Source organism: Pleurodeles waltl, chromosome 3_2, assembly GCF_031143425.1.
Source record: "Pleurodeles waltl isolate 20211129_DDA chromosome 3_2, aPleWal1.hap1.20221129, whole genome shotgun sequence".
In the NCBI taxonomy this organism is placed as follows: domain Eukaryota; kingdom Metazoa; phylum Chordata; class Amphibia; order Caudata; family Salamandridae; genus Pleurodeles; species Pleurodeles waltl.
In genome coordinates this window covers 11,023,001-11,042,962 of record NC_090441.1, presented here as the reverse complement: position 1 = coordinate 11,042,962, position 19,962 = coordinate 11,023,001, and the positions used below count along the sequence as shown (strand labels likewise).

General features: G+C 44.1%; 1 protein-coding gene across 1 annotated transcript in view; it reads right to left on the bottom strand.

The window, feature by feature from the left end:
- Positions 1-770: 770 nt before the first annotated feature.
- Positions 771-19,962, bottom strand: part of AATF (apoptosis antagonizing transcription factor) — a 406,709-nt gene continuing 387,517 nt past the window's right edge. Inside the window, exon 12 of the mRNA XM_069226568.1 lies at positions 771-1,094. Coding sequence (XP_069082669.1) covers positions 1,046-1,094 — 49 coding nt within the window. The 3' untranslated portion in view covers positions 771-1,045. The remainder of the gene's footprint in view (positions 1,095-19,962) is intronic.

Genomic DNA, 19,962 nt, shown 5'->3' with positions numbered 1-19,962 from the left:
GCAGCCAAAATGTTCACTACCACAAGGAAATTTGATCACATTCTCCCCATGCTTTGACAATTTCATTGGCTAACAAGGAACACAAGGATCAATTTCTAATGACGCTGTCCTGCAAATAAAGCTAATAAGTAGAATATCGGCTCTTATGTAAGAGAGCTGATCCCTTTTCTTTCAGAATAAGAGGCCTCCGAAGATGAAACACTCTACCACTTGAGGTATCAAGACTCAGAACATCTCTCTTAAGGAAGTCCTTAACGGCGCCACTCTTCTTGACCTCAAGAAACAACTAAAAACTGAGCTTTCTGTCTCCAAAAATTCTGTCACTTCACTAAAGTTTTTTAACTCTCCCTTGGTGCCTTGTAAAACAAGACATATTGCCTTTGCTCCAAATGGCTCAATGTGTTTGATATCATCTACAATATAACACAGTCATTTGTGTTCTATGTAAAGCACCCCAAGGTCTGTTTGGTATAGGAGCACTAAATGAGGCAGTCCCTCACAGCGACCCTACTAGTAGCAGATGTGCGCTATACTAGTGCTGATGACGTATCATTCCCTTCCACGTGCAGCTATACATTCGTTCATACCACCTGAAGCAACAGCTTCCATCAATACTTCCCCCAGGCAAGTAATGCTCACACATTACTAATTCTGATCTTATTTTTCAATTATCTGAATTATCACATACTGGAAATAACGTGGTACCTGCAAACTGGAGCAGGTGATAAATAATCATGGGTTAATATAGAATTAAAAGTACACTGCTCGAATTAGAATATTTCATCGTATTTTAATTTTAGAAAAAGAATATTAAATACAAAATATGTTTTATGCCAAGGGAAAAACTAAAGGTATTTCCCGCTTTCCCACATGCATTTTTTTACTGCACAAACAAGTCGATTTTAAATTACGATAAAAAAGTGTTCGTCTATAACTGAAGAAAGTTCACATCTGGGATTGCCCAGCCAGGGCTCTGGAACACAAACGTCCAGGGACATTATCCCGCCAGGCAGTGTCTCTTCACAGATACTGCAATTGCTTTTCTTCATAAGGGCGCTTGATTTTTTCCAAATAGCGACTGATACAACTCGGTCCTGCGAAAGGGAAAAGAAAAAAATAGGAAAGGAGGAAGAAGGTTAAAAACAATTACGTAAATCGCTAAACAACAAGTAAAGTTGGTTTTCAAGGTCATATTTGCCGCACAGAATAACCCAACTCCGGCGCTCGCTCCTCCGGAGTGAAAATGATTTCATAATTAAAAATGCATTCGGCAACTGCCACTAATACATCCAACTGTGGGGAAGAGCTTCACAACTCCAATCACTGGCGGTACAGAGCTATGTAAATACAGGGAGTGCGACTGTTCCCGTCCCCTTGGGGAATGGGGCCGGCGAGAAGTTTGCCCTTTTCCGGCAGCCTCCTCAAGAAAGAAAACAAGATTGAATATTGTAATAGGATGCCAGAGACGGCAGCGCATACAAGAGATGCAATCAAGCCGGCGGTGTGGGGTGCAATTTAGTTTTCATACATTTTGCTGGGGCTTGGCGGTACTTGGGGAAAAAAACCAAAATGACCCGTCACTACAGTATCCACTTAAAAGCTCTGTGACAAGCCTGTTTCTGTTTTCAGGAAAGATAGCACATTATTCAGTTATATGTTTGTTTTTGCTATTAAAAGGAAGTAAAAATATTTATGCCTAAGTATTGTCAACGCACCAATCACAACCTCACATCTTTGTTTCACGCGGGAATCGACTTAAGCAAAAGTTGTGGGCGTGCACATTGTCCACTGAGGAACAGAAACAGGTTGGTTTCAAAGAACTGAAGGACAAAAAATATCACTTGAAAGCACAGGTCTAAAGATTTTTTTTAAAATTTCTTTGCCTTTTTCAGTGACAGAAAACAGACATCTCTTAAAGAAGAATGACAATTACGGCTGTTGCGTGCACTGTGTTCAATTCTGAAAACCCCAGAAATTACAAAAAAATAGCAGCCAAAGAAGGGATGGCAATACAAAGAGCTATAAAGATGAAGTACTAAAAGTGAGCACGATAGGGCCCACTGAGTCCCGTGTCTCACACAAGCAATCAATCACCTGCAGCAGTGGTTACCAACCTAAGTCCAGTGACCTATGGAGGGGTTCGTGACCGCTTGGGAAATGAAATAATATTAATAGATTAGGTCCCCAGCTTTCAGTAATGACTCAGTGGGAGGGGGGTCGCTGGACTTCAGGGATGATTTAGTGGGGGTTCACGAGTTCCAGTAAGAATAAAGTGGGGCTCTACAGAAGTCAAAAGGATGGGAACCACTGACCCAAAGGATCTGGACTTGCATCATGGGCCTGCACAGACACAACTGTGTCTTCATCTCAGACACCTGTTTCTCTTCACCAAGACCTATGTGGATACATTTATTGTTGATGTATTGTTCTCAATAGTCATATTTAATGGCACAAACTATTTTGTGGACTACATGAAAGATCCTTCCAAGTGACTGAAAAACCAGAAACTGCCTGGTCTTGAGTGCCAACTGGCCCTGCCCATTCACACCTGAAAACAGAGTCCCCCTACTCGAAGCTGGTCTCTGCAACAGAGGCGTCCCCTGGTGGCTGAAGAATATGAGGATATGTTCAGGTTTCTCCATCATATGACCGGCTAATATAATGATGGGATTATCACTGGGACCTTCTTATTTTTGCCTTTGGTCACTTAATGGTACTAGCAGCGCTGGGTTTTGCCCTTGGTGTTTGTACAGTTTTTCAGGGGGTAAATAAAGATGTGTGGACCATGGGTCCATAGCAAGGAGTGTGTACCCTAAAAGTAGATTTCAGAACTTACTACCTAAACCACAGTTGGAGAAACGACTTCTGCATGGCGCAGAGTACGTAGAGAGGATAATAACTCGCTGTTCCTCAGCCCTAAACACACACAGATAAGGAACAGGCTCAGCTGCCCAGATGTCTGCAGCACGCCCATTAATCCAGTGATCATTTTTAGCACCAGATTGTCCGAACACATCTTAAGCCAGTTTGGCAGAGGCACAAATCTCACAAATTTAGAAGAGTTCCCTTACATATACCATTTATTCTTGTGCAGGACATCAGAAGAGGTGGAAGGAGCATTATTCCCTGGTCCCAGCACTTATTCATGGCACTGCACTCATGCTTCAAAACGTATTAATAGGTTTTAAAGGAAGTCTGTTCTGTTTATTAATGATGAGGTAACTAGTATTACCATGCCAGATGCTGGAGTGGCTTTGTTTTATCCTTCCATGACAGCTATGTTTTTTAACTTACAAACATGTGTTTATGTTATGTGGGGCCCTGCAAGAAATGTTTGTAACAGGCTCTACAAACTCTACAAAGTTTGTCAAAGCTTCACACAACTAATGCAGAAATCATACATTTTGCTAACAAATGCATTAATGCGAATAATAAAAATGTATATTTCAACTTTACCTGTAAAATATATATTCAAATAAAATTTAGATCAAGGTGTATCTGGTCACACTGTGTACAGCAATTTTCATATTTCTCAAAGGAGACTAGCAACTTAAAGTTCAGGTGTTAAACACTTGCATCTTGTTTGCACTAACTGTAAAAAACAGTAATATTAATGTGCCTCAAAATGTAATGTTTACTTGCTTTGCTTAGATATGTCAGGCCCGACTTGGACTTCTGGGTGAACAATAATAATATTATGGTTCCCCTTTAATAACTTAAATGCATGTTACTTACTTTTTCACATTATTTCCCAAACGTACAGAATTTATATCACCATATGCATAATTAGTAATTAATATAGATTAATGAGCCCACACTTAACTTAAAATTGTAATTAGATTGAACAATGTAATTATCAGTGGCTTGTGCAATCAGAAGTCAATTCATAACATGGAAGTACGGATGGTAATAAACACTGTTCCATAACCAGGCGCTACATATGTGTGATGGCGCAGTGCGGGGGAACAGTGAACAAGTGAGAGGGAGCACAACAAATACCAAACTAAATAAAGTCTTTTGTTTGTCGATTACAAAAAATTAATGGCCATATCGGTGTTGTTATCCTGTCAGGGCACCAAAATGTTTTAAAAACAGTCCAAAAATATTTGACACTTAGCCAGGTTCCTCATCAGGATAAATATTGATGCAGCACCCTGTTCAAAGAATGGGCAGGATTGTATGATAGCTAAAGTCTAAAATGATTTACCGTCTCAAGAACTTTAAAAAAACTGGTGCAAAATCCACCATCCTAGATGTGCCAGAATGAGAGAGTAGCCCTGTGAGAACGTGACTCGCTCTTTTACCGGGTTCAGGGCCTTTTCAAAACTGCTAAACTGGGAGGTGACTTTCCAGTCAAGAACGGAACCAAAGTATACTCCCTTCCCTAGGCCCTGCACCTTTCGCTGCACTCAATTCAACTCAAAGGTAACTCCCAAGAGTGAAGGCCAGTCCAGCTCCAGTGCTTACCTTTCAGGACCAGAAAGTCCTTCAGAAATATGAGCTACAAAGACTTCCTTGAATCACACTGTTTACAACATAAGCGTTCTAGATATGAAGCATTGGAATTATTCTTAAAATTGACAAACACATTATTTTCACTTCAACAGCTCACCAAATTCTTCCCTCCAGTTGCTGTGCCCTGATTAGGAAGCCTACAAATCCAGAACTGTCCCAGAATTGGAAAACATACATTCAAAGTTTTCTATCTATGACCTAATTCAAACTTTGTTTGGTTGTGGAAGTCATTCATTAAAAAATGATTATGCCGGGAAGCATGCAATCTTCGAAACAAAAAATGTAATGAATTCCGCAATTGTGGATATGTAGTTTTCGGACTTCTCCCAAAAAGTGCACTAAAGCTGCGATTCACAGTGCAGGCGCCTGAGCTGTAAACAGTGCAGTAGTGAAAGGCAAACTGGCCAGCCTCATTCTGAAAGGGAAGCAGGGATTCCTCACGGACCTGCATCCACTTGAGGAGGGGAGGGGGGGGGGGCTCTGGGGGCTCCAAAGGGGCTTCATTGCCCCTGCATCTGCAATAAGGTTCTGCTACAAAGGGTTGTTCATTTGAATGGAGTTGTGCCCCTTTATGAACACGGTCCACATTCCAGAGCGTTCATGCACATGTCTGCGTCCCCTCGTGTAATACCACAGTCCCCCGGGGGTGCAAAAAGTGGACGCAGACACCATTTATGGCCCTACAGCTCTATTAATGATATTGCCTCGGGAGCTCATGAATTTCTTTCTAACAGTGACATGTTTAAAAATGTCAATGTTTACAGCAGCTCCTGCAAGTACAGAATTAAGTCTATCCACAATTTCCGTGTATTCTGGAGTGACAGGTGAGCAGGAACAGGTCACGATGAAAATGTCTTGCTCTAAAGTACCATGTTGGTAGAACATGCTATACTATGCACAGGAAAGTGCAAACTAGTTAGAACACAGGCACAACTGCTTAGGTGGTGGGCATCATGGGGCACGTCAGAGCAAGCAGAACCATTGCATTAGGCTTCGACTGCTGTTCATCTTTGCCCGATTCTGAACATATATTGCCAAAGTCAATAGGTCTGGCTTTAATGTACCAAAAATATCAATATGAGCAAATGCAGTTTGCATGCACTGCATGCCCAAATGTTGTCAATCACAAATAAGCCTGTCCTACTGGCTTTGACAATGCTGGGGGAAAGAAGTAGCAAAAATGTTGCTTTCTGTTCAAATTTTTTTTAAAGGAGAAAAAGAACAGAATGCAACAAACAGCAGAGTTGGGCTTAGAATAATACCATGTGCGTACTAATGGACGCACTACCTGGAAGGCGGAATGAGACATCGCAGGCTGACCGAATGAGGCGGGAGTGAATACTCCTCTGGGAGGAGCCAAACTGAAGCCCCGCCCAAGCACAGCTTAAATAATTGTTAGAAATATATTCTCCTGGCAGCTGCACTGTCAATCCAGGGGGGTGAAGGGTTGTAAGCAGTATGAAGAGTGTCAGGACGGGGAGGGGTAGTAGCTTTAAGGGGTAATAAGAGTGCTTAGGGATAGGTATTATTAAAGGGTAGTAAGGGTTTTGTTGGATTTAGTGATGGATAGCATTAAGGAGTAGAAGGTGTTTTTAGGGTCCAGGGAAGTGTAGCGTTAAAGGGATGGGAAGTGTTTTAGGATTCGGGGAAGTAGTTGTAAGAGGTAGTAAGAGGTTTACGGTTCAAGGGTATGTAGCATTGAGGGATAGCGTGGGGTTTTGGGGCTCAGGGAAGAGTAGCTTTAAGTATTAGTAAGGGTTTTTAGGTTTTACGGATGTGTAGCCTTAAAGCCTAGTTGGGTTTTTGGGTCTAGTGAAGCGTAGTGTTTAAGGGTAGTAAGGAGTTTTTAGGGTTTAGTGATGGATAGCTGTAATGGGTAAGGGCTTTTCTGTGGTTCAGGGGTCGGTAATGTCAAGAGACAGTGGGGGGTTTTAGGGTTCAGGGAAGGGTAGTAAGGTTTGTTTAGGATTTCATTATTTAGCAGCACCAAGAGGTAGTAAGGCTTTTATGGTTCAGGGAAGAGTTGTGCTAAGAGGTAGCAAGGGTTTTTTAGCATTTAGGGAAGATTAGTGTTAAGGGGAAGCAAGGGTTTCTGTCAGCGTTAAGGGCGTTAAGGTCTAGTACTGTTTTCCAGTTCAGTAAAAAGCACTAAGGGGTAGAAAGGAATTCTTAGGGTTCATGGATGGGTAGCGCCAAGGGGAAGTAAGGTTTTTATGGTTTTGGGATGAGTAATGTTAAGTGGTAGCAAGAGGTTCATGTAAAGGTACAATTAAGGCGCAGCAAGAGGGTTTCAGGGTTTCATGGAGGGTAACATTAAAGAATGGTAAGGAGTTTTTAGAGCCCAGTGATGAGTAGCATCAAGGGGGAGGGTTTTCTGGCTCGGGGGGGGGGTAGCATCAGGAGGCAGTAAGACGTTTTGAGGGTTCATGAAAAGGTAACATTAAGTCATTGTACAGAGGTTTCAGTTTCAGGAAAGGGCAGAGTTAAGAAGTACTAACGGTTTTTAGAGTTTATGGAAGGGTAGTGTTAATGAGTAGTAAGGAGTTTTGAGAGTTCAGGGAAGGGTAAAAGTAAGGGGTGGTTAAGGGTTTTTTAAGGTTCAATGATGGGTCACAGGAGGGGTTGTATGGGTTATAGGGTTCAGTAGCGTTACAGGGTAGTAACTTTTTTTTAGGGTGCATGAAAGGGTAGCATTCTTTTTTAGGGCTCAGGGCAGGTCGGAGTAATTTAGTTTTATTGGGGGGGTTGAGGGGGTCAGGGCAGTTTACTTATTGGGGGAAGGTTTTAGGGCTCAGGGCTGTGGAGGGTGTTGGGGTAGTTTAGTTTTTAGGGGGTAGTTGTTTTTAGGGGCAGGACTGGGGGGTGTCACAGTCATTTTTCTTAGGGCTCAGGGTAGGTGGGGGGTCAGGAAAGTTTACTTTTTACGGGAAAGGGTGGTGGGGTTTAGATAGCTTTTTTTTTTTAAAGGGCTCAGGGAAGGTGGGGGTCGGGGTAGTTTTTTTTTTTAGGTTTCAGGGTACTTTAGTTTATAGGGGCGGGGATGGGATAGTTTTTTTTTTTTAGGGCTCAGGGCGGGTAGGGGGCTCGGGGTAGTTTAGATATTACAGGTGGGGGTCGTTTTGGGCCTCAGGGAGCGTTGGGTTGCATGGCAGAACTACACATGCCGTTTCGCAGGCGTTTTCACACATGCCTTTACGAGGCATGCTTTAACAACGAAATTTGTTGCAAAGGTACGCGTGGAAACAATGCGGTTGTGGTTCCGACTGCGTTAAGGCATGCGTTGTTCCAGCATGTGTGGTTCCATCATACCACCCAGTTGGGTAGCTTATTTACATTTAAAAAATGGCTGCCGCACTATCCCTAGGCCTTATGATAGGCAGCGCTGTAAGGAGACGTCCGGTGATGTGTAGACAGTTAGCGCTTTACACACAAAAATAATAAACTATGGCCACATTCAAAAATCATGCTTCAATACCATACCCGGGTAAACTACAAATTAAAGAAATGTGTAAAAACAAAGCATGAAAACATAAACTTAACACTGCAGAACTGGACTAGGAGATGAAAGAAAACAATTAGACTATGTTGTAGTAAAATATGACTTATTGAAGAATGTTTGCAGGAAATGAAAAAAAGAATCATTGGGAAAATCCATGTTTTTTCAACTGTTTTTGACAGCAAACACGCCTGGTTTATTCGCAGGTGACCTATGCACCCCGTCGGCGCGGAGAAAATACTCACATTCTGACAACATACTAAACGCGATGCGTTTCTTGCAAGGCGGTGGCGGCGGCCGGCCTTAAAACTATCATTTTCATCACAAAAAGGAAAGCGGCGCCTTTCCTTTCCCTGCCACCGGTCTCCTGCCTTCCGCAGCCCGCCTGCTTATTAAGCCATAAGTATAACTTACTTCCCAGCTCTGAGCAGCGACCGTAAAGGGGTGGCTGGGGCTGTAATGGTTCGTCTTTCAACTGGAGGGAGGACAACGGGGAACCGAAGGCGAGAGCGCCAAGTGCGTCCGCAATCACCGCCTTCAGGCGCCCGCGCCAGGCCCCGTCATTACCGCCGAGGCGGTGCGTCCGCGGCCACTGAACTGTGCCTGAAGTCCCTGGTGGGGGCTGCACTTACCAGCCACAGCGGGGTCCGCGCGCCTAGCGCCCAGAGGGAATGCTGAAGCGCCCCTTTTGCGCGGGGCCTCATTACACACTCGGGCGCTCTGGGCTGACAAACGCCCACGACCTCTCGGGTCGCAGAGCATGGACGGCTGCGCGACCCCGAAACGGCTGCAAAACTACGGCTTCTTTACAGATAGCCACTTGTTTTCACTACCAAATGTGGTAAAAAAAAATACCGACCTAACTTACCTGCAGAGAGGATCATTCGTGCATGTCTTTTTTGTTTAAATATCGCGAATTAGGTCACCAGGGGTTTCAGGGATTGGCACAAATCCAGATGATCTAGAAGGACTGGGCCCATATTATGATATAGGACGACACAAATCATCGGTCTTGTGAACAGGTTGGACCCCACAGAGCTGTATATGCACAAATGGCCGTGTTCCTTCCCTTTGGATGGATTCAACATTGAATTTTAGGGGGGCTTTCAAGGATACATTCCTGAGAGAGCTGCTTATCCAACGGGCGCAGGTCACTGACACACGATGCAGGGGCAGCTTCTCTGAGACATGCTTCAGGGCAGGTAAGACTCCAGGACAGTGTGAAAAGGTTTACAAACATACACCATTAATGGCTGGTACAGGCTTTGTGCGCGAGCCAGAACTCAGAACAAATGAGCATAGTGTCTCCCTCGTAGATGCCTGCAGTACACAGTCGAGGTGTGCACCCCTTCCGGAACACAACGACCCTCTGACCTTTTCATACTCCTCTGACGAACACGTACGTGACACTAGATGAAACTGCAGCATACCGGTGGAGTATGGACAGGAGATAAATGCAGGACTCCTTGGCATTTGTGTATCCACAAAATGGCGGCACAAGAAACTTGTTATATGGTGACACCGCCAACTGTGCCTACATCCTTAACCTCTTTTACTGCTATGAGCTCCCAAATAATCCTTTCTATGCTCTTCCCTCTACTCCATTCATCCAAGAAACAGACTCAGGTCTTCCACTCCCAATAACAATTTATATTTCCCCCCTACTAATCCACCACTTATCCACCTTTGGGTTCTGGAGTAGTATGCTACTCACCCAAAAGCGCTTCAGCCCCTTGTCCGGGGTAGTAAGCGCTACATAAATACAATTACAGTAAATGGGCTGCTTGCTTAGCAAGAACATAAGTACCACCTTCTACCCCCTCAGGACTGGCAGGGATTTACCTACACAATTTCCCTGCCCCCTTCACCGTGGTTCAGCTCCACCCAGTCACTTTAACCCTGTTGTCTCTCCGGCTCCCCCTGGCCGGGACAAATTACAATATGTCTTGTACACTTTATTCTTGCATAATGCACCAGTTCATTTTCTCTTTCTTTGTGTGCATTTGCAATATTTTTCCATTTGAGCTGTGTATATTAAGATAAAATAAGTGATTTCAGCCGATGGCTTCAAGCCGCACTATCCTGTGCGGGTCTACCACTCAGAGTTCATCGGGGAGGAAAAGCGACTTGTACCGCCCTAAGGGTGGGAGTTCAGAGGACACACCGCAGAGTAACCGACCCAGAGTAATGGATGTTACCACACCCGAGGTAGAACAGAAGCAGAGTCAAGGTGGATGGCCTGGGACGCCCTCCAATAAAAGAAGAGCCCCCACCGCTTATGGCCCCCCACAAAAGAAAGCAATGAGCGCTAACATTTTTATTTGCTTGAAATTGTCATTTAGGCTGTGAAGGGGATAATTACCCATTTCCGCCGTACTAAGGTTTTATAACACCGAGTAAGCCATTTCCTAATTTAATATTTTTACTGTATTATCATAAAACCTGTTTCTGAAAAAACATGACCAGGAATGTCGCAGTTACTTGCCATAAAGCACGTGTGTGCAAGTGCCTTCTTCTAATTATTTAAGCATTTCTTTCGATCTGGCTGAGAAGAGTACAAGTGTGGGTGGGTTGGAGAGACAGCGAAAGGAAGGGCGTAAACAGACTCTCAGAAAAGAGGAGCGGGGGACTGATGTGAGGGAGAGGAACGGCAGAGAATGGACTGGGAAGAGGTAAGAAAATAGGGAGAATGAACGGGACAGCATTGGAAATAAAGGAAGGTGAGAAAGGGAGACAGTAAGACAAACGCAAACAACACTAGTAGGGAAACGGATGGTAGGTGGGGACAAAGAAAAATGTGGGCCTGAAGTGCAAGACATGCAGGTCCATTCTGGTGGTGGTTGTGTTGCCCTTGTCTGAATGGGGCGAGGACTATTCCATTAAAAATTTCAAGGTCAGCTGAATCCACCCTTGGCCACCACCTGCTAGAGCTCCACCTGGGATTCTCTCTTGCCATATCCTGCTCTGAACTCCCATCCAGTAGCAGAGCCCTCAGACCACATCCCATAGATATGAGGAACCATCAGTCCAGCTTTCAAGGATAGGAGGGAACAATGGACCAGACAGTAGTGATATCGCAGGAGTGCAGACCTCAGCACAAGGTTATGGAGGATCAACCAGACCAGAGCAACAGGACATGACGAACCATCACACTGACCCACATGGACAGGAAGAAGCACCAGACAAGGCCACAATGACCCGAGGGAACTGGGAGCTCAAGGGTATCATGTGGTGATGGTGGGTCTGTTGAGGTTGGATCTGTAGCAACTTCAATTACTGCCAATGTAGAAACGCAAAAGTATTCAACACAAACATAGGGAACAAAACAATAGTAACACTAAATCCAAGCAAAGTAATGCATCAAACTACATATAAACAAATGTGCATGCTGAGAGGATACTAAAACCCAGGAATTTTGTTAATGGGAATTCATTTAAATCTTTCTTCTTGCACTCAGAAGCGTTGTGTCAGGCCTAACGTAGTTCAAACCACATATTCTGAGCTGTGCTTTTAACTAACTGCTATCACCCACTATTGAACCAGACCAATCAGCAAGCAGACACGAGAGCTTCTCTCTGCCTCTCTCCTGAAAGCCTCTCTCTTCATCTATGCTTTCAACAAAACCCATCGTCCAGGGTCAAAAATTATATAAAACCCTTGGGAGAAGGTGATGCCACAGTATGGTGCTCCACAGACCCCAATGATGAGCCTTGTTACTGTAATGTTGCATCATTTTGAAAATATTCCGTTTTTTGGGTCTTTTAAGAAGCATTGAAAATGCCAACAGGTCTGGCGTCGGTCACCACCTTTTTGACTTCGTCAGCGTTTGTTTTATTTTGTTATGGATTTTGCAAAATATTGTTGGGGAAGCTGTGTGACTCTTGTCATTTGAAAAAAATGGATAAAAGCAAAAATACGTTTTGGTCTCTAAAAGTACTCATTGCAGTCTCCTGCTTTGTGTGTAGGTGTGCTCCTTGGGAAAAGGCAGAATTATGTCACTCACAGAGAAGTTAGCCAATGGCTTGAGCGGGCAGGCCCACGCTTGTGCGCTGTAGTGGGAGGAAGAAGTGTGAACGATACAACAACAGATGAATAGATGAAGATGTATGGCTGAAATCCCCTATAATTATATGATATACATGATATATAATTTTCGCAGAGCCAAAAGGTCTTGGTTAATGCCAGACCGAACAAGAAGTGCCTTCATTCATTCTGCGGGTGACAACTCGTTCTGTAGAAAAGACCATTCCTACTCCCCTTGTCTTGCAATAGAGTTGGCTTTCCCCTAAAAGTCTACAGATGAACACAAGCCTGGGTGTTAGCAAGGGATTGTTCGCATTATTACTTTTTAGTTTGTTGAGAAGTAATGGGGAGCCCTGTCACTTACACTCAGTAAAAGTGTTTTGGAGAAAAGCACTGGTGAGCTGTGTGTTGGCCCCCTCTGTCTAAGCACGGACACAGCACTACTCGCCTGTCCTCACATCTGACCAGCTCAAAGCTCTCGAGCTCGGAGTCCGCGCCACGAGGGGAGCCAAGGGAGTAGAGACATCCAACTCCAATTTCCTAGCTCCATTTAACAACAAGGTGTAAATTACAGAGCTCAGGTCGCTGCACACTGACATAGTCATGAACGGATTTATCTCTGGCAACACCACAGGCCTCGTAGATTTAGGTTTAGAGCCGATGGCAAGGACTGACTGAACTACATGCAGCCACGCAACAATCCTAAAATGTTCCCGGAGGGACTCCTAGATGACTATAGTTGCATCTCAACTGGCTTTTACATGTATTTATTTTTTAATTGGTGACTATTGGTTCAAACAGATCATGTGCCGCAAAACGTCCAAAACTAACATTTGTTGTAGGTCAATACACTATAAGCAGTTCCATATGTTTTCCAACACCCGGAAGTAATTCTCTCCTAAATACATTGCTATTGGCATCTGCATCAAGGAAGCATTAAACCACACATGCATCCAAACCTTTGCACCTGCCATGTAGTTCTTTTAACAATAAAAACACAAATATCAGCAAGGAGCAGGACTTTGTTTGCTTCAAAGATTGCTGCAAAATGAAGAATCTGCACAGGTCTCAGAAAATTTTAATAGATATGATCAAAGCAATGCTTAGCTAATTGCAACACAAACTAGGATAAAAAGCCTGGTTCATCACCGAAGAACAGCAAATCAAGTCACAAAACACGAAGGCTCCATTTCCAGGTAGGTTTGCACAGAGGACCTTTTTGACATCTAAATTCTGGAGTGTTCTCACAAGGACACACACCATACAAGTACAACGTTTTGGCTATATGGATATCTATACGGATCTTAGGAACAACACAAGTGGGATTTTGCAGGTCTAAAATATCTTTCTGAATTACTGTACAAAACTCTGAGGTCAACAATATCTAAAGTTACCAGCTGCTTGCTGAGGTGACTCCTAGAAAGTCACACCTCATTCAAGAACCACACATGGCCCAAAATGGCAGTCTACCTACCTCGCCAGGCAGATCTTACGATTGAGAAAAGATGTGAAGGGTTGTTTAGGACAGCGGTTACCAACCTTTTGACTTCTGTGGATACCCCACTTTATCATTACTGGAACCCGGGGACCCCCACCGAATCATCAATGGAATCCGGGGACTGCCCCCACTGAGTCATTACTGAAAGCTGGGGACCTAATCTGTTAATATTATTTACTTTTCTGAGCAGTTGCGGAACCCCTGAGGAGGCTTCGCGGACACCCAAGGATCCCCAGACCACAGGTTGGGAACCACTGGTTTAAGAGAAAGACTTGTGAGGCTCTGGGAAATGCTTGTAAAATGCCAGACCACTTAGGTAGTGTGTACAGGTATCACTTAAACTCCATCCTTATCCAAATACAACATGAAAGGCGGAACATTGTCACACAGGGCAGCAAAAGCGCTTAATATTGTTTTTTCACCATTTTCAAAACTTTATTCATCCTTCTTATTAGAAAAACGTATTCATTATGATGAATTTGACGACGTACCATTTTCATTATATTAAGATGTATAATATTTCATCACGTAAGATACAATTTTATCAGGCACTTTTTTAAGCACCACCATTTTACGCTCTTGGTCATGATTTGCAAACTGGATTTCTGCAGACCACTTCATCAGTAACCATGCTGCAAGAGCGAATGGATTTGTAATGCTTTAGAAAAACTCTAGCCGAGAACACTGGAATCCAGAGCAGGGACCAGGTCACTGACACATGAACAGGGTGCTTATGGGGCATTTAAGTGTGGAAATTATACAGTCTTAGGACCATCAGGTAAAATGTCACTTTGTGCAATACTGTGCATGTTGTTTTGTGAGTAGGAACTGGATGGAGACCAGTAAAAATCTCTATGACCATAGCTTCTCCGTGTGCCTTGATTCTAGGCTGAAATCCCACCATTTAGGGCTGCGTGATGTGTAGATTGTGGAGAATTGTACTGACTATTACATGTTTTTACCCAAATTAGTTTATTTACAGAGAAATAAATACACTCTGTGCCTCAAATCTCATCACTCCTAAAGCATTTCAACTGTGCCACGTAGAGGTAGCCCACAAATTAATTGTTGTTGTGTAGGGTCTCTGAACGAATGCAGTCAGAGTGATGTCCAAACTAGCATTTTCAGCCATATTCGAATGGCTTGGGACAGGGCACAAGTCCTAAAAAACAGAAGTGTGGGGACTAACCATGTTGGGCAGTATGCAAGTGACATCACGGCGCATGACATCACAGTGTGTGAAATAGTACCTGGCATCACAGGAAGTGACTTCACAGGAGGTGGCATCACAACCTATGACCTCAAAAGGAGTGACATCCGATATTAACACCTCACACATATGTTTAGCAGGTCTATAATGAGTATATTTGAGCGCATTATGAGATTCAATAAATGAAATTTTGCATCAGGGTTGTACCAGAAATATGATGCAACCTTAACAACAAAACTAGGCCTCAACGTATACATTTAAGGCCAGATATATCATAGTATTGTGCTCCCTTTATGTCACATGGTGTCGCAATGGCAACACAATACTAAAGTCAGATATATCAAACAACGCAAGGCCACCTTGTGTGGCCCTGTGTTGGTTTGTAAATCCGGAGTAATGCAAGGTATTGCAAGTCGCTGCCTTGCGTTATTCTGCCACTTAAGTGCATTCCATAGTTGGAGCGTGGGTGTTCCCATGCATCTACACATTTATTTTGAAACATTCCCAGATTTATCATGACTGGTAAACCTGGGAATGCGTCAAAATGCTGTCTTACTGAGGGAGATGCAACGAGGAGAAATATCTTTGTTCCTCCTCGCAGTTTCCTTTTTCTAAGTGCTGCACTCAGCAGCACATTCAGAAAGAGGAATACGCCTGTGAGGTCTGCATTGGTGCTAGGCAGCAGATTGTGCATCAGCAGAGGCAGGAAGCAGGAATGCACCATATATTGGTAAATATGTAAATATGGCACATTCCTGCCCTCTCTCTTTCACGCAGCACAGCACATCCAGTTTTCTTGCTCTGTTGTGTGAATAATTGATAAATCTGACCCTATCTTTGAAAAACTCTGCCTCTGGCAACAAGGAGAAACATGGCACTAGATCTGTTATGCTTAGTTGGTTGCTCGCAACAGGAAACAGCCCAAGACGCAAAAAGAATACATCAGATTTTTCCATTCAGACCTTTTTATTTTTTGCTAACTGGGTAGCTGTGTATTTTGGGCCTTAGCTCAGCCGGCACCTAGGAAAGCCTAGCAAACATCCACATTTTTGAAAAGTAGACATCTGGGGGAATCCAGGGAGGGGTGACTTGTGTGGCTTTCTCCTGTTTTTGTTTTACCCAGAATCCTTTTAAAAGCTCAAACTTTGACTAAGAAAACAAATTAGTCTCACATTTCTGTGATTGAAAGTTCTGGAATCTGCTGGGAGCCACAAATGTTCTACCACCCAGCATTCCCCCAAGTCTCCCAATAAAAATGGAACCTCACTTGAGTAGGTAGGTCTAGTGCCTGTGACAGGAAACAGCCCAAAAAGCAACATGGATAAATCACAATTTTCCACTCAAAATTGACCCTTTTTTGGGCAAAGTGAGCTAGCTCTGGATTTTGGCACCTAGCTCAGCCGGCAGCTAGGAAATTCTAGCAAGGTTGCACATTTTTGAAAACTATAGACACCTGGAGGAATCCAGGGTGGGGTGACTTGTGTGGTGCTCACCGTTTAAAAAAAAACCAGAAACCCTTGCAACCCTCAAACTTTGACTAAAAAACTTTTTTTCATCACATTTCTATGATAGAAAGTTCTGGAATCGGCAGGGAAGCACAAACTTCCTTCAACCTAGCATTATTCCCTAAGTCTCCCGATAAAAATGGTACCTTAATTGCATGAGTAGACATAGTGCCTGTGACAGGAAACAGCCCAAGACATAACATGGATACATCACATCTTCCTCCTAAAACTGACCCTTTTTTGCCCCCAAAGTGGGCGGCTGTGGATTGTGGGCCCTGGCTCAGTAGGCACATACGGAAACCTAGCAAACCTGTACCAGTTTGAAAACTAGACAACCAAGGAAGTATGACTTGCGTGGCTCTCTCTAGGTAATTTTATTCAGAATTCCTTGCAAACCTAAAACTTTGACTAAAATAACATATGTTCCTTGGATTTCTGTGATGGAAAGCTCTGGAATCTGTGATGAACCACATATTTCCTACCACCCTGAGTTTCTACTTGTCCCCCGATAAGAAGGGTAGCCCATTTGTGTGGGTGGACCATAAGACCACAAAAGGTCCTTAAGAGCTACATTGAGAGTAAACCAATCTGGGTAGCGGCTGTATTTGGGGCTACGATTTGGTGGCACCCATGAAAATCTACAAACCACAGACATTTTTGAAAACTAAACAACCAGGGGATTCCATGGTGATGTAGCTTTGTGCGGAGCTCATGAGGATTTGTTTTTACCCAAAATGCCCTGCAAACCACAGTGAAGTGCTGAAATCACACATTCCCCTTACATTTCTGTGATAGAAACTTCTGGAATCCACAGGAATCTACAAGAATCCCACCATCCAGCTTTACCCCATTTGTGCTGATAAAAATGTTGCACCAGTTGTGTGGCTGAGAATAGGCTCATGCTTGCTCATTAGCTGGGGGACAGGCAGGTTTTTATAGCCCTTTTAATTCCAAGTGTCTTGGATATTTTTCGGCTTAGGTGGTAGTAGGGAGTTTATTATTGTATTGCCTATATATAGAAGGAGGTTCCACCAATGCATGCCTTCTTGTGGAATGGAATTGCTAAAACTTGGGCTAATCTAGAGTTGAGTCTATGCTGCAAGTAGCTTCACTGGAATGACGGATGGTCCCTTGCTGCAGATGGCTCTGTGAACAATAAAAAGCACCTGCAAGAAGGAGCGCTTCGCCATATGTAGCCAGTCAAGAGCTTAGAAGGTTGAAGAAATTACTATTTCTTAGGGTGTTATCTTGGCTTCTCTCCATTCCTTCTCCTCTAGTTGTCCTCAATTGTCTTTTCAGTGAGGTAGTGTGCAGGCCAACTAGTCTATTACATTAGTATGAAGAAGAGGCAGACATGCCACGCAGGACTGGGGGGGGGGGGGGGCACCACTACTTTTGATTCCATGGGACTGAATTCTTGGAGGACCTAGTATCGTTCCAGAGCATGTCACAACTGTACATACTGAAAAAATTGGGACTTGGGGGTCTGGAATTCCTCAGCCACCACCCTGGACATTCTCTAGTGTTGAAATTCTGAGAAGGTATCAGGTTCACCCACCTTGAAGGCTCACTGTGTCTGAAAGTCTCTGATTCCAAGAGTCAGGCTAAACGCTCTTCTGCTCTGTCACCATATCAATGTTGGTATGTCAGGTATTCTTGATAGTTCAGAACTCTTAGTTGTTCTATCAGAGGCTGGTAGGCTGCAACGCCTCTAGGAGTTTTGGTCTGTCACATTCACAGTCGTAGAGGTCTCTACTATGTGCAGATTCTTCTCAGCCGCAGTTATTTCAGGGGACAATGTTGACTTTATGCCATAAGAGCTTTTGATGCAAAATCCTCTAATGACAATGCATTGCACTGTATGTTAGGGAGGGGGGCTGTCTCCTTGTTTTCCTGGAACTAGATTTACAGCCTCTCCTATTGCAGTCCTAAAGGGGAGATCAAGGAGTGCATCAGGCTGAAGCCTCTATGTTGGTACTGCGGATTTCATCCTACTATAATTTAGGTTAACATCAATGGATTATGGTCTGAATCAGTGCAACATAAAGATTATGTTGTATGTAGCTTATGTATCAATGTGCTGTAACCTCGTACATAAGTAACTGTGCACATCCACCATGAAGAGACAAATAGAATGAGTACTCTTGATAGTCAGGTTGAAGCTCCCTCCAAAGATCATGCGGGCAGTACTGTCCGGCCCGTTGCCAGAATCCATGGGCCAAGGATTCACAGGAAGTAGCTAAGAGTGGTGGGAGCGAACGGTCTCAGTTGCAGTCCGAGACCTAATTATAGTTTTTGCCTCATAAGATAGTAGTCCCTAGTGTGCTAGCTAGGTTTGGTGATATGGTTTTGAGAAACTGTAATTAACTAACATTTGGTGCATAAATACTGATGAGTGAGTGGGTTGCCATCGGGGGAGGCCTCTATAATTGTGAATCATCCCTCCTCATCCACAACTGTGCCTATTATTGTTTATGACGCTCGCCAAATAAGTGTGCCTCGAGAGAAGGCGGAATATAGTACTTCAAAATGGCCTCTCCATCTTTTTTCCATCCTAGGAAAGTGGATAATGTCATGTGGGTTTCTTGTAAAGAGGATATATGCACTTTCCAGAAGCGTGCATGACAGAACCACACATGGCTTAACAACGTGGTCTGAACCACAACCACATCTTTACCATGCATGCCTCTACAACGAATTTCATTGTAAAAGCATGCTTAGTAAAGATATATGTGGTAAACATGTGTGGTTCTGTCATACAACCCCCCCTAACATTGAAAACGACCCAGCTCCCCCCACCCACCCTGAGGCCTAAAACTACTCCCACCCCTAAAAACCTCCACCCCCAAAACCTGACCCCAAGCCCCTTCCCACCTTAAGCTTTAAAACCATGCCCAATAAAATAAATTACCCCAACCCCCCTCAAAACCCTCGTCCTCGTTATTAAAAAAAAACACACAAAAAACTGCCCAACCCCCCACACCTGCCCTGAGCCCTAAAACCTTCCCCCACCCCATAAAACAAAATTACCCCTATACTCCCCACCCGACCTGAAACCAGAAACTTCCCCCTCCAACCTACCTCACGATTCCCCTGCCCTGAGCCCTAAAACAGACTCACTGTCAAAAAACAACCTTGAAGACCACACCGCCCTGAGACCTAAAACTGCCCCGCAAAACTGTCCCTTCACCACTTCCCCACACCCTGCCCTGAGCCCTAAAACAGCCCCCAAAACTGCCCCTCCCCACTGCCCTCCAACCCCACCCTGAAAATTACCCCAGCCTCCCCACCCCTCTGAGCCCTAAAACTGGCCCCCTGCACAGAAACACAAACAACCCGACCCCCTCCACCCACAAAAAAACAGCCCCTTCCCCCATTCTGTCCTTAAAAATACACCCCTCCAACCCCACTTACCAGGCTGCCGCATCCGGATCTTCCTTCCTCTCCCCGCTGTGTGGCTGAACCGCGCATATGCATGGTGGCTTAAGCATGCATTTGCGTGGTTAAGGCACATGCGTGGCTCCACCCACGAGGAAAAGGCTGTTTCCTCTTTTGTAGGCATGAGGAAAGATTTATACAGTATTGTTTCATTGGCAAGCCCATCCCCAAAACATTCCAGTTCTCACTGGCATGTTTCTGTGCTATTTGTACGTTTTTGTCCCTTTCCTGGTAGTTCAGTACCACCAATGTGCATGACAGTGCGCCAGGGGGCTAG